Source organism: Eurytemora carolleeae, unplaced genomic scaffold, assembly GCF_000591075.1.
Source record: "Eurytemora carolleeae unplaced genomic scaffold, Eaff_2.0 scaffold995, whole genome shotgun sequence".
In the NCBI taxonomy this organism is placed as follows: Eukaryota; Metazoa; Arthropoda; class Copepoda; order Calanoida; family Temoridae; genus Eurytemora; species Eurytemora carolleeae.
Window position 1 is genome coordinate 50,792 of NW_019396885.1, and position 27,181 is coordinate 77,972.

Here is a 27,181-nt window from a genome sequence, read left to right on the forward strand (position 1 = left end):
AATTCTGAAAGTAAAAATCTACTTTGTAGACAATTAAGAATATTTAACGACTGAATGAACTCCAAATGATGGTTCGGATATATATATAGTTCTTTTTATTTCTTCTTGGTTTCTTCTTATATCTGAGCATACTTAATTCACCTTATCAAAGTATTCCAGAGACCCCTGAGAAGTTGAAACAGTTAAAACTTTTTACAATTTATAATTAATGTTTTCTAAATGCTTTGTGAAGTTCTACAAATTTAAATGAAATTGTTCAACTGGTTTCCTTAGGATCAGGTTTAATGGTTGGAGCATCTGGAGTCCAGTTGGCAGGACAAACTTCTCCGTGTTTCTCAACAAACTGGAAAGCTTTTATCAACCTGGAACAAATCTAGTGGAGACCGTGTCTATAATACAACAAAACTTGTCACACACCATATCAGTTCAGAGAAATTATGTTTCATTTTTTTACGTTCTACTAGATGTTCTAGAAATATCCAAATATCCAGACTTAATATAAAAATTCGGATAGAATAGAGGATGGGGTTTCTTACATTCTATTGTTACGTGAAGATCGCAGGGACAGCGCTAGAAATTCAATTTTTCTTAGTTTCTCATGTGCGACCCCTCCGAATAAGAGAATACAAGTTCTCATGACGTCATTGTTAAAAACTCCTACTTTACCTTAAAGTTTCATCAACACTTCTTCCAACAGGAAGATCATTAATAGACATCTGTCTCACCACTCCTTGAGGGTCAATTATAAATAATCCTCTAAACATATATATTTATATCAAAAAACTATCATGTTTTTTATTAGGAGGTGGGGGGGGAGTAAGAGATTGGTAACTTATTAAACTTAGGCATTGCACCAAGTAAACCATGGTTAGAATGTGAAGGAAAAAATACGTTTTTACCACTACTATATTTTTATTAAGAGAATTCGATATAAACCGTTATCCCCCAACCCTAAAAATGTCTGAGAAATCCTGGATTATGTTTGTCCGCATAAGCACTCATGGTTCATCTCAAATTATCTTTTAGGGAAAGGTCGGAAGAAAAATATGATTCAATCATTCCTCCGTCGTTTTTGTTCACCCAAATTCATGCTACTCAAGATAATTAGGTTCTATGTATCTATTATGCCTAGTACACAAGTACCCGCACGTCCCAGCAATCCTCGGTATTCTTTTGGAATATCCTAGGTTACTGAGTTGTATAACGTGACACCGGTATAAAGAGTGCGGTAGATCATATAAATATGTTTCCTGAGTGCGATTCCGGCCTCCTCGATGAGAACTCCGTAATCCCGGGAAATAGTTTTATTGAAATCTGAGACAAGAGGATAGTTGAGTCCGCCCAAACCTCCCTGTTTACGTGGGGTGTTAATCCAAGCCAGGTGGGAGAAATGAGAATCAGTAGAGATTCCGATAACCTAAAGAAGAAATAAATTTTAACTTCTATAAATAGTAAAACTTAAATTGTGGCGATTTTGTGAGCATTGAACACTGAACAGTGTCATAGACATTTTATCTATGGAACAATGATGGATTATTTTAATTTTCTATTTAAGAAGTGGGGCTTAAAAATACATAAAAACGTTACCCCCGCCCCCTCATTCAATGTGAAGAAATGGTTTTTAAGCATGTAAGGCAAGGTTTGATAGATAGATAAAATGGGCCCGATTAAATTGTGGAATAAGAAGACGACATCCAAGCAATCTTGTGTGTATTTGATGTCGTTGAAAACCAAATAGTTTTACCAGAAGCTTGGAAATAAAAGTTGTCTTCCTCTTCAGTTTCATGGGTCTCACTGAAAATTCATTATTGTTTGAACTCGGAAAAATTTGACCCACCTCACAATCAATATCTGAGAACTCCTTGATTCTGTCGGAGAAGGCGATAATCTCGGTCGGGCAGACGAAGGTGAAGTCGAGGGGATAGAAGTAGACAACAACATACTTCCCCTTGTAGTCCGCCAGGGAGAGCTCCTTGAACTGTCCTTGAACAACTGCCTGGGCGGAGAATGCCGGAGCAGGTTTCTGAACCTGTGCCTGGAGCAGGGTACTTCCAATACTCAGGGACCGAACCTAGAATAATGATATTTAGACCAGGTTTAAAGAGACTGCGGAAGTAAGTTCAAGTAACCGTCTATTTGTACAACAGCATATCCGATTTCCAACGCTTAACTGAGAACCTGTATCTGCAGGAAATTCGAGGTTACACGTCTGCGGTCGTTTTAAAGAATACATCAAGATTGTCCCATCTGGCACTCCATGCCAGTTTAAACTGGACTTTCCCCCGCGAAACTCTAAGAAACAGTATCTTTCCGTGATCCATGATCAGACATATGTTTTTATGGAAATGAATGGAGGGTTACTTGAAATTATTTCTTTAGTCCTTTAAATCTTAATTTAAATTCATCAGGTCGTATAAATTCAATGTACTTGGACCGACTTTGACAAATTTGAGCTACCTACCGCCGGGAACCAACGATTCAAAGTTAAATTCTGTATTGATTTGAATCAGTGAACCCTAGTATTTTCTGCATGCAAATTATATTGGGCTTAAAAAAATTTAAAAATGTTTTTTTTTTAATTTTATATCTAGTCCGGAAAATTGCAATTTAGAGCTAAACGATCCAATATGATGTGGGACACCCTGTAATTATCCTGTTGCAATCGCTTATGATGAATACAGAAAACCGTAGGATCAAAATTATTTTTCAGGGGTGTATATTTTCTCGTAAAATCATTACCCCCCATTAAAATCATTTTTATTCTCAAGTATTAACTGTCCTTTTTAAAACCCTCAAAATAATATGAATTGTCCTCACCCCCACCCTCTTCGCAGAGCCGGGGGACATGGTAATTCAGAAAATCCTGTTTTTTTTCAATATCCACTAAATTAGCACAAAACCAAACCTGAACTTTGCTCCTCAGAGCTGAAGAGATCCTGGTAACATTGCGGATATTTCTCAAAAGTCCGGACATGATAAATCTGAAAACAAAGAATAAAATGAAGGGATGTATCTGGAAATCTGTTCAGTAAACTTAAAAAATATTCTTTTGTGAATAATTTACACCACTTCAGTAAATCTGTGCATCTTGTTAGCTGGCTCTAAACTTTATTCTGTTGGAGTAGAGATAAGAAGGAAGTTTCGACATGAACAGAATACTAAAATCAGTTTTTAAGATTACAAAAACAGGGGAAAAAGGTTATAAAAACTTTATTTTGTTACATAAAAAATAGTTTTGACACACAAAATGGAGAAAAAAAGTGGTTACAGAACTAATCCCGATTTAAAATGATCTAATTTTGAACTAGATTATGATAAAGAAATACCATTGAAGAAGACAGACGCAAGAACAATCTTAAAAGTAAAATTTAAAAATAATATTTTAAACAATAAATATAATTCGGTTAAACTGAAATACGTGCAAATTAGGAGATTTATCTCCAAATCATATTTATTACTTATACATAACGGAAAAAGTAAATCAAATGCAGAATATATAAAGATTTCACATTTCAACCTAGAACCCATATCACATACAAGCATCCGTCCTGCATTCTCATGAAGAGGTTACAAGCGGAGCAGGTGATGGATTGAGTCCGACAATCTCAGGGTTTATGCTCTGACCAGGGACGGGAGAAGTCTCGTAGGTATAACTGGTGGTTGGATAGGATGGATGGGACGCAGAGAATGTTGGAGGAGCCGGCATACCTGCCAGTACTGCAGGATCAGGGACTGGGAATGTCTCCGGAGAAAAGGCTAAAATAGGAGAGGGAGCAGAGTCGTGAGAACTAGTAACAGCTCCGGTAGAAATCATATCTGTTCCGAAGAGTGGAACGTCGGCGGCCAGGGGTTTGTTCACGTCAACAGCGGGGGGAGAGGGAAAACCTGCAATAGGTGCAATCACAGGAGCGGGGGTACCCATCATAGGAGAGGGAGTTCCTATCATTGGTGCGGGGGTACCCATCATAGGTGAGGGATTTCCTGTAATAGGTGCGGAGGCTCCTATTATCGGAGCATTAGGTTGAACTTCTGGAACCGGTTCAATTGGAACTACGGTTGCAGTTGGGGGATTATGATGGTCTGCAGGTTTTTGGTATTCGTCTCCGATAGGAATCCGGTGTAAGTATCCATATCCAATCCCACAACCTAGTGATCCCTCTCCGCCCCAAGCTCCATTGGGAGTAATAGTTACCTCCCGACAGTGATCAGTTTCAGTGTTGTAAACATAAAGCTTTAATGGACGTCCTTCATGAGCTTCGATCAGGGAGAATAAATCCTCACTCTCGTGTAGGATACTGTCCGCGCCAATGATATAATCAGAGAAGGATCTCAACCCTGCGCTTTCAGCCGGACTCTTAGGATGAACCTCCAGGATATGCCACACGTTCTCGTTTGCTCCTTCAAAGGAACAAAACCTAATGGAAACTCCTAGTAGTCCCTGTCCACCCCAGAGAGTACTCGGAGTAATGAAAACCTCTCGAACAGTCTGACTCTTACTGCTGTACACTGTCATAGAGATCTCCTTCTCAATATTCGCCTTGAGAAGGTGCTTCAAGGTATCATTATCCTGATTAAGCCTAGTGTTCCCGATGGCAACTACAAAGTCAAAAAAAGCTTCCAATCCAGCTTTTTGACCCGGAGAACCGTCTTGTACTCGGAGAACATGATATCCTTCAGTACCACCCCCGGGAACCTCAACACTTTGTGATCCACCCATTTTGACTTCTGAAAATGAATATAGTTCTGTAAAATATGATATATTAACGCAAATATTCGATATGTTTACTGTCTTGCACAGTTGTTTCAGCGAAAATATAATATTTTCTTCTTTAAACTTTTAAAACTATATTTAGTATTTATTTAGAAAACTTGACTTAAAATTCTCGAAAATGACGGAAGGTGGAAATAAATATAATGGCCTGCCCTAGACGCAGCGCTCGGCCAAGAAATTGTCTTAACCTAACCTAAACCTACAATAAAAAATAAATGATAGTAATTTTGCTGAAACTCTGAAAAATCGTTCTCTAGGAACGTTTATTAAGAACAATCGTCATTTTTCGGGTCCGCCCTAGTATGCGATATTTGGACCCCCCCCCCCCGCCTCCCTCCCTTCTATCAATTTTGAACATGACCTCTTATTCAACAATTTTCAACAAAATTAGTATATATGTATATGTGACAGGCTAGGGGGCCGATCGCACTTTATTACATCCATGTCTTACATATAAGATCCATATACAAAATTGATAGGAGGGGGGAGGGGGGTGTCTAAAAATCGTATATTTATTTTACGTTGTACGTTTCTTTTTTAAAGTTTGTATTAATGTCAATTCAATTTTTGCACAATTGCTAACAGTAATGCATAATTTGAAAAAGTAGAATAATTCTTATGTAAATAAGTATTTACATTATTTTATAACAATTTTGTATTGTCTTTTTGTTCAATAAAGGTTTAAAAGAGTGAATAATTCTTATTTTAAAATGGCACAAACTTTACCAAACAATTTTAGAACTTTTCTTAAATTGCGACAATTTTATATCTGAAATAAGTATTTATCCAATAAAGATCTGAAACTATGTCAGCATTTTTTCACTTAATTACGACTAGAATCTAAATTTAATTATAGGTTTGTTATGTTCGATTTGAAACTATGGCCTATGATCCGTAGCCATTTATTTCAGAAGCCGAACTAATGGTCACGTCAAACTGCGCCTGAATACCCCGTATTTTTCTCATCTTAGAAATCCAAACAGGGTTGCACATTTCATTTCATTTTTTCTAAAAATGATTTTTTATTTTATAAAAGAAGAAGCAACGAAAAATTATGATGGAAATTAAAAATCTTCTTAAAATAATTGTTATTTGTGGTATTGTGGGTGTTTTCAATGTACACAATTGTTGACACTATTTACTTGTCAGCTGACCCCTAAATTGAGAGAAGTTTGCTTGCGCCGCTACGCTAATCAGTTTTTCTGTCAAACCTGATTTTAAATTTTGGTCGACTTTCTTATCTAAAATTCTGGTTTTTGAGACCAGATACGAAATTGTGGACTGTTTCCTTACATCGTCACGCGTGACGCAGACGCTCAAAAAGTAAAACCTGGAAGTTATTCAAAAATTATTTTGTCTATACCATTGTTATATCTCATGTTTTTTCTAGTTTTTAAATCTATTATGGAATCGAAACCTTAAGTTTTCTAACAATCATTATATTTGTTTTAGAAAATTTTCTAATATGGTTTTGTCAGTTTTGTAAGTATTCTTGAACTTCTTCACGTAAAATGTCTCCCCCAATCCTTGTAAACTTCCTACGACGGCTGTGCCCTCAGGTATAGCATATTGTTAATATCACTTAAAGGGACTGTACCCTTAATTTAAAGTGACCCTCTTAGTCCGATTCACAACGGTACCCGTAAGCTCTTTGTCTGATCAAGTGTGTTCATGACAACTGTTCATTTGTGTTTCTCTGAAATAATGACTTGCGCATTTCATGGTTCAGAAATGATACAGAAATTATCAGAATTAAGATTAAGGTTACAAGGGTACCATTTTAAATCGGGTTTTAATATCTTTGTATGAAAGGTCACTTGAAATTACACTTACAATCCCTTTGTAATTAAAGATTCTTAACGTCGGTCTTTCTTTTAATTTGAGTATTTGATATTTCAGGCTAGATGGAAGCAAGAGGCTGCATTCCGTTTATCTATCCTTGTGTTAACCTATCTCTCCTACATGTCCTACCATCTCTCCAGAAAACCAATATCTATTGTGAAGAACGCCAAAGCCTTCCTTGACTGTGATATCTCCGAGCACACGGATCCTAGTAATGTGTCGTGTAGGTCAGTTATTATTCTGATTTGTCAAATTTGTGATGGATCGTCCATAGCTCTTAAAATTGGGATATTCGTGACTGAACAGAAGAAAACTTGTAGTAATACAATAATTTGCATGCAACATTCTTTTGAGAATTCTGTTCTTGTTTTGGTAAGATAATAAAAACGGAAGGCGTAAAGAAAAGTTGGATGATTTTCCCGTCATTGTACTCTCAATATTTTGAAAATAATTTAAAATGAAAAGATAGGAAAATGAAAAAAAAAACAAGATTACTCGAAACTTTCATTTAACAGATTTATTATCCTTAGATCATGGATAACCGAGATAGACGGGAAGACGGAGAAGGAAGCAAAAACCTATCTAGGGTTCCTGGATACAAGTTATCTCTTCTCATATGCGTTCTTCATGTTCCTTAGTGGTCTGGTCGCGGAGAGAGTCGATCTCAGGTTCTTCCTCTCCATCGGTATGATGATGTCTGGTCTACTCACGGTTATGTTTGGTATGGCGTACAGTCTCGGCATACACAGTATCTGGTATCTCATCTTTATACAGATCGCCTGCGGAATGTTCCAGACGACTGGATGGCCGGGTGTTGTTTCGGTCATGGCGAACTGGTTCGGAAAGGGAAAGAGAGGGGTTATCATGGGAATATGGAACTCTCATACCTCTCTAGGGAACATTCTTGGTAGGACTTCATTATTTTTTTGTTGATTAATTAAAATGTCCGGCCTTGAAACAAAATCATTGATTTATCTTGAAGGTTCTCTGATTGCCGGAGCTTTTGTGACCACGAACTGGGGAATGTCGTTCACTGTGCCGGGAATGATTATCGGAGGTCTAGGTTTCCTCATCTTCCTCTTCCTGGTTCCTAATCCTGAGGACGTAGATCTTGTTCCTCCTGTGGAGCAGAGATCCTCCCAACCTCAGTCCGCTTACGAGGAAGATGATCCGCTCATGAATGGAAACGGTAATTCAACCTTCAAAGTGTTTTTTCGGGGGTATAAATATATCTTTAGAAAATGTTTAATTCAATAAATATAGTAAAATTATTGAGAAAATACAGAAAAAGAATATTTCTAACGATAATAAAAGATTATTTTTTAAATTTGCTATTACAATGAAAACCGTACAGTGGTTTCATGGAAATTTTTTTTTAAATTAGAGGATTTTTTATGTTTCTCTCCAGAAAATTTGTATTTAAACAATGTTGAAAATTTATACACACTTCAACTCAAACAATGTCAGATATAATAATAATTAGGTTTCGCTGAATTGTGTTTGTTAAGAAATATAAAATCTACTTATTATTTTTATTTTTCAGCTGATAAAGATGAAGAATCACCTCCTCCCTCCCCAACCCCTCCTCCTGTCCGTTCCCCCCAGTCCGGTTCCCCAGGAGCCATCGGGTTCTTCGGAGCTCTTCGTATACCTGGAGTTGTTGAGTTCTCACTTTGTTTATTTTTCTCCAAGCTAGTGAGCTACACATTCCTCTACTGGCTCCCCAATTACATACACACAAAGTCCCACGTGAATGCCGAGGAAGCAGCAGTCCTCTCAACAATATATGATTGGGGTAATTTATAAATTCAGTCACGTGGTTACTACTACAGTAATCAGTATAATTAAAAACTTTAATAGTGATGATAATAATAATAATAATAATAATAATAATAATAATAATAATAATAATAATAATAATAATAATAATGGGCGACTTCATACTTTTATGTTGACTCCTAGAATTCCAGGTAGGATTATAGCAGGAGCTCAGTGTGGTCATTTGTAGCATCTTTAGTTTAGATAATGTTATCTAGTCTATTCTTGAATGCTCTCAGTTCAGTTCTATTCCAGGGTTCAACTACCCTGTTTGAGAAAAATTTGCTCCTTACATCAGGCCTTGTTGGTCTCATAACTAGGTTCAAATGATAAGCAGATTGTCTTGTTTATCTTCAAGGCTCATTCCCAACAGTTTCAAACCATATACTGCTTTTTACACAATCAAACCCCTTGAGACTCTTAAATCATATCTTCTCCGCCTGGTTTTAAGGATTTGCAGACCTAGCTCGTCAAGGTTTTCTTGATAGTTTCTCCCTTTCAGAGCAGAAACCATCCATATTATTCTTTTCTGTACCTTTTCCATAAGTTCTATATCACCACGAGTCCAAGGGGTCCAATCAGGAATAGCAAATTCTAGATGTGGTCTAATATATTGTTTGTAGAGTCTCACGAATATATGCCTGTCTCTATAGGTGAAAGCACGTATGATCTGACCAAGTACAATTCTGGATTTTTTTTAAACCAAAACACCACACTTAATAAAACCAAAGAATAGGGAATATTGTGTCAATTTTTTGTTTTACTAGTATGAATAGCGAGTAGACCAGAGACAAGTTAAGAGTCTTATCTTAATTTCCATGCTAATTGGGACACCATGTAAAGTCTTATATTCAATTGTACGTGAATGGAATGGTTTTTAAGAAGGTTGGAAGAGGAAGAAAAACTTTTTTCCTGTTTCTAGGTGGGTGGAGTCCCTGTTCATGATGCCTGCTTCAGCTGGAATATCTTGGTTCTCTTCTCTACCGGAATACTAGTAAATGGTCCATACGCTCTCATTACTACCGCTGTCTCGGCAGAAAATAATCAACTTCTTAGGTCAGCATCCGTCCCTACAGGGTTCACACAAAGCTCTGGCAACTGTCACCGCTATAATCGACGGAACCGGTTCTATTGGAGCTGCTATTGGTCCTCTGCTTGCGGGACCGCTCTCCGGGAACGGGCACTGGGAGCGTGTGTTCTATATGTTAATGGGAGCTGATATCCTTGCTCTAATACTACTTGTCCGACTCACTAAACATGAGCTGATCAAACTACGGAGAAATCGTTGGAGTCTTCGATCAACTCCAGACTACAGGAGTATTAATAATAGTTAAATGTCTACTTCTATTCTCATTCTAGCAAAAGATATCATCAAAATATTTTTCATTTCCAAAATTTAATTTGTTTCGTCCCAAAACTTTGATTTATTTTTTTTCTTCTATTTTTCGTCATATTTACTCTACTCCTTCAAAAGAGTCAGGATACCATTCCTTCATACATAAATATCTTTCCAAAAAGTAAAAACAAACTATTAGAAAATAAATTTAACTGTTAGTGTCAATAATGGTTTCAAAATGCGGCATTAAACGTATCATTTTTTTCAACTCAACTTATCCATTGATATTCCAAACCCTCGGCCTAAACAGGATACTTTAATTACCTTATTCATCCTTACTTATTTTTAAACCTTAGCGATACAAAATGCTTACAACATGTGGTCAAAGAACATACTTTAGGCGATAAATAATGCTTTTTTTTGTTAATTTTCCACTATTTAGCCAAAACTAAATTATAGTAAGCAAATTTTACTCTGAACATTTTACTTGTTTTCATGCTAGATTTGATTTTTGTATCACTCAAAATGTGGATTTGATTTGATTTGTATCACTCAAAATGTGGATTTGATTTGATTTTTATCGCTCAAAATGTGGATTTGATTTGATTCGTATCACTCAAAATGTGGATTTGATTTGATTCTTATCACTCAAAATGTGGATTTGATTTGATTTGTATCACTCAAAATGTGGATTTGATTTGATTTGGGAGAGTACTCGTATGATTTGAATCCAAACATTGTATTATGCATAAAGCCAAAAAAATATTTAGAGGTATTTAATCTTTTAAGTTTGGATTTGAACTATTCTGATTTCTTGCATTCTTAATATTTAATTATTTATGATATTTCATGATATACACAAAATTTATATTTTTATAGAAAAAAAGAACAAGATCTTTTCTTTTAGCTAGTTGTAAGCTGAAGAAGAAAAAACGATAGGCCCTAAGGTTTTTAATTAAGTCTTTTTCTTAAATTTACAAAATGATGACAATCTTTCACCAATGGAGCTATTCTTTTTAAAAATTTATGAAAAAGTCTCAGTACGTCATCATTGAAAGAAATCAAATATTAACAAATCTATTTTTGACTAATTATGTATTTTTATACTGATAACCATGTGCTTTCCATGATTGTAAATATTTTCATTCTTTTCACAGCCATCATTAGGCCGCCATTTTTTGAGTTTTTGATTTGACATTTACAAAATGGTGATGATTAGATTATTCGGGGATTTCCAGAATAATTTAACTTGTTGATTTAATTTCAGAATGTTTTGAGTAAAAATGGCCGAAATATTAGAGGGGTTTCTATGCCCCCTCTGTATGAAAGATCTGGGAGATGTTATCCAGCTTCAGGTGAATAAAAAAAAATTAAACGGCAACCATTCTCATTATTAATTTGGCAAATCGAAACCTGCAGAAGCTTTTTCTGTTCAACGATTTTTCGGCCAAAAAAATTAAAATTTATTTCTTTCAGTTAAACCATTCTTGTAGCGGATAGTTTTTTTTTTCAGATTCATTTTGAAGAAACTCATTCCAAAGAAGATCAAGCATTTGTCCAATCTTTAAAAGATCTGTTTGGGAAGGCGAAGAAGAAGATTTTGAACGATGAGAATGAGAATCTTGACAATCTAATTGTTCCCAAGGTTCAGATTCAGACGAGAAACGACGACGTACACCCTGTTTCCGGGATACGGACGGATATCTACATCGGGTTTTCTCCGGCACCCGCAAGTTCAAATCACTTTTCACAGTTTAAAAGTAAGATTTACAACAACTAAATGGAATAATAACACGTTTACATATTTCAGAATGCAATTATTTGGTTTAAAAAGATTTACTAATGAATTGATCCAAATTTATAATTTTTCTCAATCAACATTTTAGAAATCCGATCTGAACGAGTGGACCGGTATGCAGCTGAGACAAACCGGTTAATAGTCCGGTTGGACCGGTTGTTAGACCGGATGCCGGCAGAGAGCAGTCGGAGACGTGAGCATGAACAGTCCGTGGTTCAATGGGTTGAAGAGGATCTTGTTAAGCTTTGTCCTAACTGTGCCAAGAGTTTTAATATTGCACGGAGGAAACATCATTGCAGGTTTTATTTCTTTTAATTTGTATATACACAATTTTCCAATATTCGGGGGATATAAGGCTCATTTTCAACAGTTTCAAACCATATACTGATTTCTACCGGGGGGGGGGGGGGGGGCAGAGCCCCCCTGCATAGAAAAAATTAGATTTTTCTCTGAAAAACTAACTATTTTATATTAAATTTGTGAAATGACACAAATAATTACACTTTCATTCATTACTTAATTTTATATCATTGAACCGTCATAAACTCCATAAACACCGCATTTTAAATGAACAAAATATCTGAAGACAAACTTAATTTTTTATTTACATGAGATAATTCATATATGTAAAAAAAGTTTTAAAAAATCTAGTCTAAGATTTCAAAATGAAACAGGGAAGATATTGATAAATAATTGTTAAAAGAAGGTTCAACTTGTCAGTATGTATTGAACCTCTTTCTTTGTTTTTAATAATTTTTATTTAAAAGTTTGAAAAAAGTTTCCTATTCGGATCAATTGTTTTCTGGGACAGCTCTGGCGTAATTTCAAGTATCTTTGAGAAAATGTTACGGAGATTTTCTGTTATTCTACCCAAGAATTTTCAACTGCAGTTTCTAAATTAATTTCAGTAGCAGATTTATGCAGTAGAGACAAGGAAAAAAAATACGAACCAGAGGAAGGTTTTAAGATCACCTTTGCATTTAACTCTTTTAAATGGAAATGAAATTACGTAAGCAGTACCCCTTTAATATGGATTAAAGAAGTTGGTTCATGATTAAATACCAAGAAGCTAATGAAATAAAACGATAATTTTGATAGAAACAAGAAAACTTAATAAATAACTTTAGGATTCTCTCCTTCTGGTGTTCCATCACGGGGGGGCTCTCAGTTACGGTCCTTGACCCCTTGGCAGGGTTGACTTAATATTATGATTTTGTTCCTATCTAACTTGCATACTGCGTATGCATAGTAATGTTCCTCAATCATTAATCAACATTGTAATACTGTTCCTAATTTACATGCATTTAACTTTCCTAGTAATTTCTTTTTGTTCTTAACATGCTTTATGTTCCTATTATTGAATATTGTTCCTTATGTATTTACAGTATGAACGACGTTTGTTGCGCATATGTATGTATCCTTTTTAGTTCCTTACTTAACAAACCTGTGCCCCTAGACCCTATATTGTTTATTTTTGTTCCTAATACCTTAAGGTTTTTTATTGTTATTAGACTATTTATTGTTCTTATGTTATTAGTGCATGTATGAAAATACTATTTTTTTATTGTTCGGTGTTCCTAACTGGCATAATGTTCCTGTTAAAGTTCCCATTTTTTGTTCTTTTGTTCCTCTTTTAATGTTCCTAATCTAGTTCACTTTTTTGTTCCTAACTCCTCCAGCATTTGTGTTATTGTATTGTTCCTTTTTTTAAACCTGTTAAAACCTTGTTCCTAAAATCCTAAATTGTTTAACTTACCTACTTTTGTTCCTTATTTTAAGTTCGACATTTCTATATGATGTGATATACTAAGTTCTTTGTTTTTGTATTTAATATCATAATTCCTTCAAATAACTTGAAAAGGAGGTGCATACGATTAATCAAATTAGGAACATTATTTTTTTTGCAAATTCAAAACACTTCTTCAAAATCTCAGGGGGGGAGGGCGTCGCCCCCCTGAGTCCGTCAGGGGGGTCGAATGTACCCCCCCCCCTTGTATCTGCCCTTTTTGTTTTTACCCCTCTTAAACTTTTTACCCAATAATCAGTTATTTAAGAGACTGTAAGCATAATTTCAAGTCACCTTCAATGCAATGCACAATTCACAACGGTACCCTTGAAACCTTTATCTCATCTATAATGTTGAAGACATTGTCGTTTTTCTTAGTTAAAAAGTGTTTAATTCTGATTATTCCCACATGCTTTCCTGCAATAGAAATGCGCAAGTCACTTTTGTAGAGAAATCACAATGAAAAATAAAAAGATTTTTAAATTATTAACATTGATATCTAATTCATACTTGATCAGAAAAAGGTTAAAGGGTACAACTGTAAATCGGAAATTGCCAAGTCCTTGCATGGAGTCACTTGAAATTACGCTTACTTAAACAAATAGAATCTCCTAAACTTATGTAATATTCTGGGGGGGAGATGGAGGGTAAAATATAAATCCCTCTGAAGTTAGTTTCTACCCCCAGCTATTCATGTTCAGACTATGTGGGAGTGTGATGTGTAAAGAGTGTTCTAAGTTTGTAGAATGGGATTTCTGCAGAAAACTGATCAATCCTTCAACACTATCTATTTACAGGTTCAGTAGGATATTTAAATATGTATTGGATTCTTATTTACTCATGAATGTAATATATTACATTGCACGCAGGACATGATATTTGAAGTATGTTTGATGAAGAATTCAACTTGCCAAGCAATTGTCACCTATCAGCATAACCTTAGAAAGAGGACTAAACTGGAAGTTGTCAAAATTGTAATTATATCAGAACTATATCCTTTTCAATTTAGTACTTTTTGTGATTTTGTGTGCGACTCCCTAATTAAATAGTTGTTAGATTGATTAACATTTGTACTCATTAAACCTTAATCTGAGCTAAAATGAGTAAGACATCGCCATTTTTCTCTCTGAAAATTTGTCAAACTCAAGAATTTCCTTATAATGGACAAATCTAAGTCACTTTGAAGAGAAATCACAATTAAAAATTATTAAATTTCCTTTTTATCATTTTTGCGCGTACGAAGATTTAAATGGTACCATTGTGAATGAAGCATACCCCTCTTTAAATAAAGGGTCACATGAAGTCGCGTCGACAGTCACTGTAAGACATTTTTCGTTTAGTATGAAGTCAAAGGAACGGCAAGGCTGGTCTGTGAATGGTAATGATTCAAGATCCCTCTCTTCTCTTCCTAAACCGTCCTTCGGACTCCGTAGAACTAGCTCCAAGGAGAGTGTTCAGAGTATGCTCTCTCCTGGAGATAAGAACGCCGAGGAGTTTAGAACTTGTGAATACTGTCTTAAACTCCTCAAACACAGGAACGCAGCAATAGATCGGCAGACGATTAAACCGATAGTTACGCAGTTCTACGAGAGATTGTGGGAGTATGTAGAGGAAGGAACCACACTTAGGTAAAGTTCTGCCAATATAAAATTCAAAAATTTGTTCCGGAAAACTAGAAATTAATATAAGATTTGTGTTTTAATCCACTTTTCCAGGTTAATTATTGATTAATGCTCTAAAATGTCCACAAAACTGAGGGAAAATCGACATTAGTTCCATGATCTAATAAATAATTGTTGCTTCAATTATTATATAGTTTAACCCAGAAATTTATAGAATTTATAAAATGTCGTTTTCTAAACCTACTTGTACTGAAGTTGGAATGCTGCAGATATTTAGTTTGTTTAATCGAATAAATATATTATAAGCTCTTAAAAATTGTTCATGCATATTTCATGGCTATTTATTCATTTTTAAATTATTAAGATTTAGGTATAATAGGAAAATACCCATTTAAAAATTGTCAAGACGACATTTTATAAATTCTTTCGAAGTTCTGTGTTAAACTGTATAAAATATTCAAAGAAGATACTAAATTAATCCAATATTTCATGAAAGCGCCCAAAACTAGAACTAAAAAATAGTTCTTAATATTGTAAAATAAGGTATTTTTCTAACAAAATATTTAAATTTTCAGTGATCAGTATCTTCAGATGCACCAATCCTTCACAGCTGGAGAAACCAATTATCATCTGTCTGACGCTAAAAATTTAAGAATGAAACTTCTCAAGATTGCTGAGAACGTAGACCTGATGTCAAAAAAGATTTCCGTGCTGGGCACGGACAGTGAAAATGAATCGTTCTTGAGTTCGCGCAAGTATCTACTTCAAACCCAGATACGACGGGCAGCGGTTAATTTTATCCGTGAAACGTTGGTTGGACTCCCGTCCCTACCCACGGAGGAGCAGTTGGTAGAGCTCCAGCAGAAGAGGAAGGAGGAGATAGCGAGGAGGGTTGAGGAGGAGAGAAGGAAGGCTCAGGAAGCTAGGATTAGATTTAGGAATCTTCAAGTAAGTCGGATAATTTAGAGATCGTAACAATTTAAAGTTGCAAAAACTAGTATCATTAAATCATTTTCTATGTTGAATGCTTCTAAAATTTAACTACATTGCGTACTTTTTTAGGAGAAGCGTCAAGATACGCAGAAAGGAAAGCTGACCCCGAGTAGATCTGATCAGTCGATCAAGTATGAGAAAGGATTCGTTCTCTCCAGTGATAAAGGTATCTCCACACAACCTAACTATCCTATCATTATCCGCAAATTAAAAAATGAAATCATAACAAACAAAAGTCCTACATTATTTCAGACTTCATTTTTTCCATAACTCTTCACGAGAAAACTAAAACTAGCGTTTTAAACTGATATGATTTTAGACGAACTTAATGCAAGCGGAAGTGAAGATCCTATGGTGCAACAAATGAATATTATTAGAAGCTATATTATAAAAGCTAGAGAAGCTAACAGGTACTAATATAATATTATTAGAAGCTATATTATAAAAGCTAGAGAAGCTAACAGGTGCTAATATAATATTATTAGAAGCTATATTATAAAAGCTAGAGAAGCCTACAGGTACTAATATAATATTATTAGAAGCTATATTATAAAACCTAGAGAAGCTAACAGGTACTAATATAATATTATTAGAAGCTATATTATAAAAGCTAGAGAAGCTAACAGGTACTAATATAATATTATTAGAAGCTATATTATAAAAGCTAGAGAAGCTAACAGGTACTAATATAATATTATTAAAAGCTATATTATAAAAGCTAGAGAAGCTAACAGGTACTAATATAATATTATTAGAAGCTATATTACAAAACCTAGAGAAACTAACAGGTACTGTAAATAAAGAAAGAAATAAAAAGTCAATTGTAGATATTATTAACTAAGGCTGTTAATCTCTAATCTTGTTTATGTTTAGGTTTGACGAGGTAAGTATGCTTGAGAGCAACCTACGTGAGCTCCAGGTTGAGTACAAGAGAACCAGGGACCAGGAGCAGAAAGAAGCTGCCGCAGCTGCTCATCATACTCAATACGAGTCCTTCAACCTTCATCAGAGCGATTCGTCGGAGAACCTTGAAGATAGATCAGCGCAATACAAACCTAGCAGTAGGACACAGAATAAGTCTTACAAAACTGCAGAACAAATACAGAGCTTAAAGCCTAAAGTAGTGCAACCCACTCGGAGACCCTCGTTTACTAACAATTCGGCTAAACCAGTTCTTGAAGAAATGGCGCGAACTGTGAATAGTGTACGAGAGTACCTACCGAACAAATCTATGTTGACAAGTTTTAATCCTTTCGGAACAACGGGCGAAGATGATTACGATGCATCAGGGAAGAACCCGTTCTCGGAGTAGTAATTAACGCACTTCAAGAGTTTATCTTTTTATTCATATTAAAAGACAGAAACTTTTTCCAGTGATTGAAAGATCTAAGATTATAATGATTTCATCAAAGATGAAACTCTTAAATTTTGTCAGGAATTTTCGTGTTGCTAACCCATCATTTTTAACATTTTCAAGACAGACTTAGAGATTGGGGTTTTTTTTTAAATAAGATTGTTATCGAATAAGATTAATTTAGGCGTTATCATCTACTGAAAAGACGTTTCATAAGTTTTTCTAGAGTTTTATGTTGTATTAATCAATTCCAAGTTGAGAATAATCTGTGATTTATGGAATAAAACAAATATACCATTATGTGTTTAATGTCAACAAATAAAATTATATTATACAATTGTTCAGAAGTAATAAAAATTATTATAAAAAATTTAGCAGTCAATATTCAATAATCTCAAAACATTTGAGAGAAAAAAAAAGAATTCACACACGCAATCTCTAGGTTGGATTAGATACACAATATCTAGGGTTGGATTTGACACACAATCTCTAGGTTAGATTAGATACACAATCTCTAGGTTGGATTAAATACACAATATCTAGGTTGAATTAGATAAACAATATCTAGGGTTGGATTAGATACACAATCTCTAGGTTGGATTAGATAGACAATATCTAGGTTGGATTAGATAAACAATATCTAGGGTTGGATTAGATGCACAATCTCTAGGTTGGATTAGATAGACAATATCTAGGTTGAATTAGATACACAATATCTAGGGTTGGATTAGATAGACAATATCTAGGTTGGATTAGATAGACAATATCTAGGGTTGGATTAGATACACAATATCTAGGTTGGATTAGATAAACAATATCTAGGTTTGAATTAGTAAAGTTGCTCATTATGAATTGAAGTTGCCATTTACTTAAAGGGTGTGTAGACATAATTTTAAGGGGGGGGGGACAAGACTATCTTATTCATCAAGGTTCAAAAGGGTCCCGTTGTGAATCGGACATATATCAATAAATCTAAGGTCACTCGGAATTATATCTACAGTCCCGTTAAAGCTATGTGTTGTCGATCCTTTTTGGTTCGATTTTTTCATTTATTTGGGAGTGGAAAAAAATGTTTATTCTAAACATTTGATTTTCTTAAGCTATGCTATGACCTCGAGAGAAAAAGTTTTCTAAACGAGTGTGTTGTAACGATTATTTTTTATTCGTTTTCCATATTTTCTAGGAAACCAAATGTTGCAAAGTTTATTTAATCTTGATCAACAAGAGATTAATAATTTCGTTCTCTTAATATCACCAGTAATTAACAAGGATAAAAATGGCCAATAAATATCTAATATCTTTTATATAATCTAATATCTTTTATATAATCTAATATCTTTTATATAATCTAATATCTTTTATATAATCTAATATCTTTTAACTTACGGTAAATTTGCTATTACACTGTTTGAGCATTATATAACCAGCGTATTTCACTGCTTGGAAAGTCAGCTTTAGTCAGTACTAGCTTTGGAACCCAGCGTTGCCTGTTAACTAAGTTAACCTGTGAACAGTCGGCGTTGGGACATTTCATAGAAGGACATTCCTTAGAAAGATAAGACAGTAGAATTTTCCATACAGGAGATTTATTATTATTACATAGAACAGAGGAGTTCCCCAACCAAAAAATGAGAATAGATTACTACTTTATATACTAGGTTACCCACACAGTTTGCGACTTCAAAGACGACTATAGTGAATTTATGGATCCGTTTCTTTATATTCATAATTCCCTGCAACTTTAAATTTGTTTCTTTTTATGCCAAATCATTGAAGCCATTAAAATACTATATTTAAAGCAGGACTTAATTTAAATTTGGGATCGTCAATATAGTGAATTTATACTATCCGTTTCTTTATATTCATGATTCACTGCAACTGTAAACTTATTTTACTTTTTGCCAAATCATTAAAGCCATTAAAATACTTGATTTAAATCTGAAGACTTAATTTAAATTTGGGATCGTCATATCTTGAGAGTTTTTGGTCGTCTTTGCAGTCTCATCCTATAATATATAAATTAAGTATGCTAAAAATTAAATAAAAAATACCAATTTCACGACGCCATAATAATGTTTTCTAATAAGCAACAAACAAATTTCAAAAAAAAATCTTTATTTTGTTTGATACAGAAGGGCAAAGAATAACAGCATGGATGACTCTTCGTGGGTTTCTTCATCTAACGTTGAGTTGCTGCAAATGCGCGGATTTTTAAGATTTTAATACTTGAAATGGATAATTTCATGCGTATGATGGCTTAGATACTCTACTAAATATAGCCTGGAACATCCATCATTTGCGTGAATGATTTTAATTGGAAGACAAAAAATCAGGTTCAGTCTTAGCTTGATCCAAAAGAGTAATTGCAGTAAAGCAAAATTTTCACAATTATATTCTTCAGAGTCTACTCCGAAATCCGGTATAACAATTTTCTAGAAATAGCCACCTCTTGATCAAAATATCGACAAGCATCTAAAAGACGACCCGTTTTGAGGCTCGTCCAGAAGAGCGTTCACAAATTTTCCTAATAAAACTCAAGATCTTCTTCAGGCAAACCATATAGGATCTATGCAATGATAAAATTATTGTACGATGTCCAGCCCATATCATGTTTTAAACTAAAGTCGCGCAGGTAGGTCAAGTGCAGTTCCTCACCTCTGCGAACCATTTTTTTTTCTCTTCTTTGGATGGACCTAAACGTTTAAGCTTTTCAATTCGATTGTTAAAAGTTCTTTGGCATTTCAGAAGATGCCATTCAAGTGTTCAAATACAGCATCTAGTGTCGTCAAATGTCTACAGACGGCCCTGGAGTATCCTCTAAGCGATTGTCTTTTCAGTATTTGAAGCTGCTCGGCACGAGATGGAGCTTTATACAACTAAACACGCATCCCAATCTTCTTTCAAGGTGTAATAAACTTAAGTGTCTGTTCACCGGAAAACGTAAAATATTTCAATTCATTTAACTTGCTATATTCTCCCACAATCCCAACCTTTTCCCTTGTGATTCTGGAACACCTTGATCAGGGCAATCTCCTTGTCCTCCAGCAGTCTATGCAGGTCTTCTAACTTGGTGCATTCATCCACCAAGTCACAGTCAATAGCATAGGAAATCAGTTGCTTAGCTCTTCTCTTTACAATTTCTTGAAGAATTGGTGTAGTTTTAGCTTGCTCTTCTACACTTCTAGGATCAAGTTGGGTCTCAATCGGTTCGGCAACAAGCTCGCACAGCTGATCAATTAAATCTTGAAATTCACCAACGATTGAACCTGTATACTTCTCAACAAGTAGACTTTTGGCTCTATTGGCGGACCCTCGCCCAACTGTATGATAAATGGAGCTTAACGAGGCCGGGTTAGAACATCTTTTATCTTCATCATCTTTCAGCAATTTGAAACCTTCCTTAATAAAGATAAAACCATTTCTAGCCTTGGCAGCATCCAGCCTTTAGTTGAGAACTAATCTGGGTCTCCGAGAATTCAGAAAAATTGAGAAGTATTTCATCCTTCATGGATTTAGCTCGAGCAATCTGATCCGCTAGCTGGGACAAGGGTAGCTCAGAAGGGTTGGAGTCTTTTAACTCTTCATTATAGACAGTTAGTGTTAGTTTTAAGGTTATCCTCTCAGCCTTAATCTCATCCATCATGGGAACCAAGCAGGGTTAAATATTGTCGATCTTATGTCAGCACTTTTACAGTTTAAAGCAGAACTATGAACTGAATATAAGAACAATATTTATAAACTAGCCAAGTTACAATAAGTGATTTAAAAGGCCTGGTTTGACAAGAAACAAATTTGAAGAGTAATAAATATTGACATTTTCCTTCGTTTTAGTTGGTGTAAACATTTGTAAGTCACTTTTTTAGAGTAACCACCGCACTGGAAAGTTTTAGTTTGCAGAAAGACGAACAAGAAGATCTTAATTAGTTTAGGAAGATTTAAAGGATACCTTGACTCGATAAGAAAACCTTATATGAAACCTTGAGACTCGACAAGTTCAATATTCCACGGAGTTAAAACAACATAAAAGCACCATGCAAGTCCGATCTTCCAAGGTGACAGTGTAGAAAAAAAGGTTTAATCAAACTCAAATCTGTACTTCGGTCACACTGGTCACACCTCCAATGCTAAAATTTTTCCGGTCTATACAATTACTCTGAACTGATCAAATCAAATTATAAATATTTTGTACATTTTATTAGTTAATTTTCACTTAACAGACACTACATAAATTATGTATATAAATTTCTTTTCATTATCCAAAACTTAGCAGATACTAGTACAAAGATACGAACTAAATTAATTAACAAAGCAGTTGTATTAAAATTTTTTCTATTTCTTAGTAGTTTATTAGATGAAGGATGATAAAAATAATTTCTACAAGTTTCATTATTAAAGTTTTAATCTGTTTGTTAATGACAGTGCTTAAGATCCATTTAATTTTGATACGGATCCGGATCCAGATATTTTCTTTAACATTTACTGAATTTTTTAACAAAGCAGAATTTTCAAATTGTCTTATTTTTTCCGTTGTTATATGCTAAAACTTGATGAACCATTCAGAAATCAGGAAATTAATATGATCTCTCTCTTTTTCTTTATTTCAGATTTGTGTTTTGAAAGTAAAAAAGTTTTTTATGTATTTTTTTGGGGACATTTTGCGCCTTGGATCCGCATATTTTGCGGATCCGGATCCAGGAAGCCAAAATCTTGCAGATCCAGCGGGTCCGGATCCTAAGCACTGGTTAATGTTAGTGAATAAATGCAAACACATGACTTGACAAGCTCATGAAAAAATATTCTCGAAACAAGATTCTTAGATTTGATTACACTTCTCACACAAATTACCTAAAAATGTTTATATATTTAGGGTTTTTAATTAATTCTTTAATTTGTTATTGTCAACCAACGACACCCAGCATTCTTAAACAAATGCCACATTCTTAAGTCTTTCATCTGGTGGTACATTATAATCATTCGTTGCATATAAAAATCTAAAAATCGGGATTAATGTGGTTTATTACTGTAAATTGATTTGATCAACTCTGAAAACGAGTTCACGGTCAGAGAATATAAATAGCGACACTAGATGAACCACTTCTTAGATTAGGTTTGGTGGGAGTAGTTCAATCTTGGTAGATTGAGGTTTACCAAATAGATTCTAGTACAATAGATGGCAACGTAAAGTTTGTACACTCTCAGTACATCTGTATTCTGACGTAACAAGTGTCAATTTAGTTTTAGTGTCTGACAAAATTATTAAGAATAGTGATAATTTAAGAATAAAGTGCTTATCTTACAGAAAAATAAGTACAATTTTATGTGTTCTTAATTTTCTGTTTTAACACTTTTTATTTAATCTTAGAAAACATGTCAACTAATGTAAGAAAATTTCGTTTTCCTTGTTATATTTGACACTTGTGACGTCGTGTATAATTGGTCCATTTCTCTGTTGCCACCTATTGTACTTGATAATCTATTTGAGATTTACTACTTCTCTCTCGTTCATTAAATCTCAAACTAGGATGAATTATGTTGAAACCGGTTTCCACATGACTAAACCCAGTTTCCGATTTATCTCTGCTAAGCTGACCGCACATGGGAAAACTTTATCCTAAATAAAAAGCAAAATTTATTTTTGATGATAAGAAATATAACAGTAACTCGCAAAGTTTTGTTTACAAATTAAGTGTACTACAGTTTTAGGGAGGAATAAAAACAAAGCTCAGTCTGATCCGCACTGCATTTGTTTACATTCTTCCTAGTATCTGCAGTACACTTTATTTGTAAACAAAGCTATAGGAGTTCCTGATAGTCGTATATTCCTTGAAGAAAGTATAATAAGGCAAAAATAACCTTTTTTAAATAAAAGGGACAATTTTTGCTAATTTAAAAAAATATCAAACAACTTATTTTATACTCTGTATAATTTTTTTCTCTTTCCTAATTAATTCATTGATTTTCCTCATAACTCATCGATTTTCCTTTAATAAATAATTTTACTCAATAATTCATCAAGTTTTCTCAATCATACATTGATTTCCCTCTATAGTTCATTGATTTTCCTCAATAATTCAACAATTTTCTACAAAAATTCATTGATTCTCCCCAAACTTAATATATTTCCTCGATAATTCATTAACTTTCGTCAATAATTCATTGATTTTCCTCAATATTCTTTGATTTCAACAATAAATTGCAGATTTTCATCACTAATTCACTAATTTTTCTTAATATTTCATTGATTTTTTCTCAATAATTCACTTTTTAAATCAATATTGTAAATTCATTCCTTTAAAAACTCATTTTCTTCTCTTTTTAAATCACTAATTTTCCTAAATAAATCATTTTTTTTCCCCCATATTTAATTAATAATCTTAAACAATAGTTAATTTTTCTCCTAGAAAAATACATTTGTTGTCTCTGGTTTTTAATTCGTTCCAAGAAATTAACTTTCATACCTCAACAATTTAATAAATATTTTCAGAATTCATTGGTTTTCTTAAATGACTGAGTGGCTTCCATTTATATAAGTTATCCTAATCATCATTTTTTTATACGACTTCATTATCAGAAATAAACTTTATAAGGATTAGAAGAGTACTAACCTGGGGTATCTCTTCTAGAGTTGGTTCTCCGACCTCCTCCGTATCTTCCTTCTTCGGAGCCTGAGCTCCAGGTTTCTGCTTCTTCTTCTTCCCAGTATCCTCTTCCTCTCCCTTTCTCCAGGTAAGGGTAGCTCTGCCTGTGTTCTGCGGGGCAACCGGATACCGTTTCATCTTCCCGGAACCCTCTACGGAGGCCCGGGTCGGTAAACTAATCTTTTTCTTCTCACTTCGAGGCGTTTTCTGACGTTTACTCTCGTAGTCCAGAGCGTCGTAGTAGTCCGGCTAGAAAATTAGAAAATAAATAAAAATAACCACCCAACCTGCACTAACAATAATTGTCTTTTTGGAATGCTAAATGTATTTAAAAAGGATACCTTGTCCCGTTTGGCCCTGACGGACCTCCGCCTCTCCCCTAGATCCGTGTTGGAATCCACGTCGACGGTTTCAGAAGAAATATCTTGTCTTGTTTCCTGAAGGTTCAGGAAAACTGGTTTTTCAGTAATCCTGAGACTGTGGTAGAACCTGGCCAATATCAAAGAAAGGTTTATCAAAAATAGTCTTAAATTTTTCATTTTTTTTGTTAGAGAAAGAGTAGCTAGAGCTCTAAAAAAGGTAATCATGAAATTTACCGATTTCTTCACAAAACTTGTATCCTTAATTAAGTTAGAGAACTTCACATAAATTACACTAGTAAAGTTAATAAAATAAAAGTATAAAATAGTCGATAAATAATGTTGAAGTAAGCCTCGTAAAGCGGTTTGTTATCTTCCTCAGTTTTCCCAAGGGGAAGTTAGGTAATATAACATCCAGCCTTCACCCAAAAATGGGGTCTGGTTTGAGAAGAAAATTAATTATTACCTAGTTACTGAAATCTAACTCTATCTCAAGGAACTGGAGTAAGTGTGTCCAAGTACCAATCACAAGCATATGTTGATATATATCTGGAAATATTTTACATAATAATTATCAATTAATTTTATAATTACCAATTAAAGGATTGATCTTGAAATTTAGTTAAGATACTGTGACACAGAAATTATTATATATAAGATCACAATGCAGATATAAATGTAAATAAAGACGGTGGCGTCACAAAATAAAAACGTCTAAGAAGACTCAGACACTGTCTAAATACACCGTCTATCATTTACCACTGTTATTACTTAAAAAAGCTAACATTCCCTTAGGACACTTGTTGGCAAAATGTCCGTTTTCTCCGCACTTGAAGCATGTGATTTCGTCGAGGGTTTTAAATCTGTGCGGCTTGCCGTCCGGCATAGGATGCATCCTGTACTGGTTCTGCGTATAGGGCATGAAGTTCTTCCCTAGCTCGGCAGGGGTCGACTGCTGCTGCTGCTGCTCCTTCATCTCTCCTGGCATCTTGTTACACATGTTAACCTTGTGTCCAATCTCTCCGCAGTAGTGACAGGTGATTACAACCTTCTTACCGCTCTTATCCTGTTCAACCGGTCCAGGAAGCTCGAACCTTAAAAAAGTAAGAACGTAAATCAAATGAACACTTACTTCAGAAAATTAAAAAATAATCCATTGTGAGATTTGAAATTGAACTTATTGAATAACCTTTTCCATGGTTCACGGAATAAGAGACAAATCAATTGCAGAAATGTTCTCTTACATATACCATATGGATTCAAACATTTTTGTCAATTTAGGTCTGTACATTTTCCATTAAATGATGCTTCAAATACACTAATCTATATAATAAAGCTCTTCGCTCTTCTATATACAGGGTTACCCACAACGGATGAGACTGTAAAGACGACCTGAAACTCATCTAATGGTTAAATGGAGTCTCTACCTTAACATATAATCTTGTAATGGTTAAGTTAGTAACTTTCGAAAGAAAGAAAATAGTTCAGTTTTTTTGTGTGGGTTCTCACATGACCCCAGGGAAAATTACAAAAATGTTAAATTTTAAAGAAAAAAAATATTAAAGCTGCGAACTTTTCTGCTTTATATTGTACAAAGAGAACATGCTTAGTGATCCCAATTTGAGCCACAATTAAAAGTCGAAATGAAGGTGGTCGCGAAGCGCCCTAAAAAATTGACTGGAACTTTTTTTTAGAAACCCCATGGATAGCCTGGGTGTAACATAGGCTAGAAAAAAATAGATTGAAAATAAGTGCTTTTTAAAATTGCACGGGCAACGTTGGGCACTTCAGCTAATTTTAAATAAACGAGGTTGAACTCATGTTACCTAGGATGTGCCTGTTCACAAGACTGACCAGCCGGACAGAAGCCGGCGAGGTAGTTAACGCACAATATTCGGCGCATATGCCGGTACCGACAGTTAGGTCCGTGGCGACAGAAACCGCGGTCATACCAAGGACAGTCTTTTATTTTTGCCTCTGGATCTATGTGCAGGAAGGGACACTCCTTGTTGTGACATGCATTGAACCTGGAGTAGAAATAGCACTCGGGCATTTTAGACATGTCGTACTCGTGAAGGAACTCACACTGATCACCTTTCTTACACAGTCCTCGCAACCAGTGTTTACACACAATAGTTTTGTCCCCACGAATGTGTCGGAACGGACAAGAGGCTGCTTTAGAACAATTTGATCTCACGTAGAAGTCACAAACAGCTGCCCCTGATTTGTCCATCCCTGGGAAGGGAAGGGGTTGTGCACCAAGCTGGTTCCCGAGGGCGACCTCGATATCAAATATGATATGCTCCACGGGCGCTACTAAGAGTTCCATTTTGTGTCGCTTAAACCTGAAATTGGAAAAAAATTAATTTAACTTCAGTACAAAGAAAATAAAGAATAGGACAAGATTGTATCATTTCTTAAAAAGAATACAACCTAAAACTGTTGCAGTTCTCGGGGAGAATCAAGGTTCTGGCTAACTTTCAAACAGTGTGCAATATATTTAAGTTCCTTTAGTTAGGATCAGAAAATTTATGAGTTGGTTGTGGACCGGTTAGGCTGGGGGGCGAGTGCCATAGGCAGGAGAGGCTACTGTATACAAATTCCTAGGAGTGGGGTACACTCAGTAAATACTGGGAAATCACGCAATAGGAGAGGAGGAAAAGGTCGATATGTGTTAAGTTGTCATGCCATGGGGTCCCCGCGCGATCCAACAATATTCAGAGCGCAGTAAATTATTAAACCATATTCTTAGCAATATTGAGAATTAGAATGTTATTTAACCGAATAAAAATAAACTAAATAAAACAATCTGTGGGTATTTAGAATTAATAGCTTATTATTTGGTAAAAGTACTCAATACGCTT

General features: G+C 34.7%; 6 protein-coding genes across 6 annotated transcripts; 2 read left to right on the forward strand and 4 right to left on the reverse strand.

Annotated features, from left to right (window-relative positions):
- Positions 1-2: 2 nt before the first annotated feature.
- On the reverse strand, positions 3-2,981 carry LOC111709754 (peroxiredoxin). The gene is made up of 6 exons (XM_023483650.1): positions 2,906-2,981; positions 1,838-2,071; positions 1,251-1,417; positions 667-756; positions 269-362; positions 3-165 (listed from the first exon to the last, which is right to left on the reverse strand). Exons 1-6 carry the CDS (start codon positions 2,972-2,974, stop codon positions 133-135), a joined length of 687 nt encoding a protein of 228 aa, XP_023339418.1. The 5' UTR covers positions 2,975-2,981; the 3' UTR covers positions 3-132.
- LOC111709749 (Golgi reassembly-stacking protein 2-like) lies at positions 2,981-25,432 on the reverse strand. Its single transcript, XM_023483646.1, has 4 exons — positions 25,429-25,432; positions 15,480-15,484; positions 12,298-12,303; positions 2,981-4,725 (listed from the first exon to the last, which is right to left on the reverse strand). The coding sequence occupies exon 4, from the start codon at positions 4,715-4,717 to the stop codon at positions 3,557-3,559; it is 1,161 nt and encodes a 386-aa protein (XP_023339414.1). The 5' UTR covers positions 4,718-4,725; positions 12,298-12,303; positions 15,480-15,484; positions 25,429-25,432; the 3' UTR covers positions 2,981-3,556.
- Positions 6,195-10,077, forward strand: LOC111709736 (glucose-6-phosphate exchanger SLC37A2-like). The gene is given in 7 exon segments (XM_023483631.1): positions 6,195-6,330; positions 6,671-6,840; positions 7,144-7,520; positions 7,596-7,802; positions 8,157-8,413; positions 9,354-9,470; positions 9,472-10,077. Coding segments are annotated over 7 exon segments (1,470 nt in total). The 5' UTR covers positions 6,195-6,282; the 3' UTR covers positions 9,766-10,077.
- Positions 10,397-17,648, forward strand: LOC111709747 (rabenosyn-5). The gene is made up of 9 exons (XM_023483644.1): positions 10,397-11,122; positions 11,281-11,527; positions 11,654-11,864; positions 14,053-14,148; positions 14,692-14,979; positions 15,549-15,921; positions 16,036-16,132; positions 16,286-16,376; positions 16,840-17,648. The coding sequence occupies exons 1-9, from the start codon at positions 11,051-11,053 to the stop codon at positions 17,276-17,278; spliced, it is 1,914 nt and encodes a 637-aa protein (XP_023339412.1). The 5' UTR covers positions 10,397-11,050; the 3' UTR covers positions 17,279-17,648.
- On the reverse strand, positions 22,319-24,497 carry LOC111709737 (uncharacterized). The gene is made up of 4 exons (XM_023483632.1): positions 24,300-24,497; positions 23,926-24,207; positions 22,777-22,931; positions 22,319-22,478 (listed from the first exon to the last, which is right to left on the reverse strand). Exons 1-3 carry the CDS (start codon positions 24,495-24,497, stop codon positions 22,848-22,850), a joined length of 564 nt encoding a protein of 187 aa, XP_023339400.1. The 3' UTR covers positions 22,319-22,478; positions 22,777-22,847.
- LOC111709752 (cleavage and polyadenylation specificity factor subunit 4) lies at positions 24,866-27,118 on the reverse strand. Its single transcript, XM_023483648.1, has 3 exons — positions 26,751-27,118; positions 26,144-26,662; positions 24,866-25,411 (listed from the first exon to the last, which is right to left on the reverse strand). The coding sequence occupies exons 2-3, from the start codon at positions 26,644-26,646 to the stop codon at positions 25,069-25,071; spliced, it is 846 nt and encodes a 281-aa protein (XP_023339416.1). The 5' UTR covers positions 26,647-26,662; positions 26,751-27,118; the 3' UTR covers positions 24,866-25,068.
- Positions 27,119-27,181: the final 63 nt, after the last annotated feature.

Excerpts from the sequence above, each read along its gene's own strand:
- LOC111709754 (XM_023483650.1), bottom strand. The coding sequence starts at position 2,974 with ATGTCCGGACTTTTGAGAAATATCCGCAATGTTACCAGGATCTCTTCA. Across the intron at positions 1,418-1,837 it reads TCTCAGATATTGATTGTGAG|GTTATCGGAATCTCTACTGA; the intron begins GTGGGTCAAATT and ends TTTCTTCTTTAG. Across the intron at positions 757-1,250 it reads GAGGCCGGAATCGCACTCAG|AGGATTATTTATAATTGACC; the intron begins GAAACATATTTA and ends ATATATGTTTAG.
- LOC111709749 (XM_023483646.1), bottom strand. The coding sequence starts at position 4,717 with ATGGGTGGATCACAAAGTGTTGAGGTTCCCGGGGGTGGTACTGAAGGA.
- LOC111709747 (XM_023483644.1), top strand. The coding sequence starts at position 11,051 with ATGGCCGAAATATTAGAGGGGTTTCTATGCCCCCTCTGTATGAAAGAT. Across the intron at positions 15,922-16,035 it reads TTAGATTTAGGAATCTTCAA|GAGAAGCGTCAAGATACGCA; the intron begins GTAAGTCGGATA and ends GTACTTTTTTAG. Across the intron at positions 16,133-16,285 it reads CGTTCTCTCCAGTGATAAAG|ACGAACTTAATGCAAGCGGA; the intron begins GTATCTCCACAC and ends ATATGATTTTAG.
- LOC111709737 (XM_023483632.1), bottom strand. The coding sequence starts at position 24,497 with ATGAAAAATTTAAGACTATTTTTGATAAACCTTTCTTTGATATTGGCC. Across the intron at positions 24,208-24,299 it reads TCAGGGCCAAACGGGACAAG|CCGGACTACTACGACGCTCT; the intron begins GTATCCTTTTTA and ends CTAATTTTCTAG. Across the intron at positions 22,932-23,925 it reads CTCTAGAAGAGATACCCCAG|GATAAAGTTTTCCCATGTGC; the intron begins GTTAGTACTCTT and ends CTTTTTATTTAG.
- LOC111709752 (XM_023483648.1), bottom strand. The coding sequence starts at position 26,646 with ATGGAACTCTTAGTAGCGCCCGTGGAGCATATCATATTTGATATCGAG. Across the intron at positions 25,412-26,143 it reads TGTGAACAGGCACATCCTAG|GTTCGAGCTTCCTGGACCGG; the intron begins GTAACATGAGTT and ends TACTTTTTTAAG.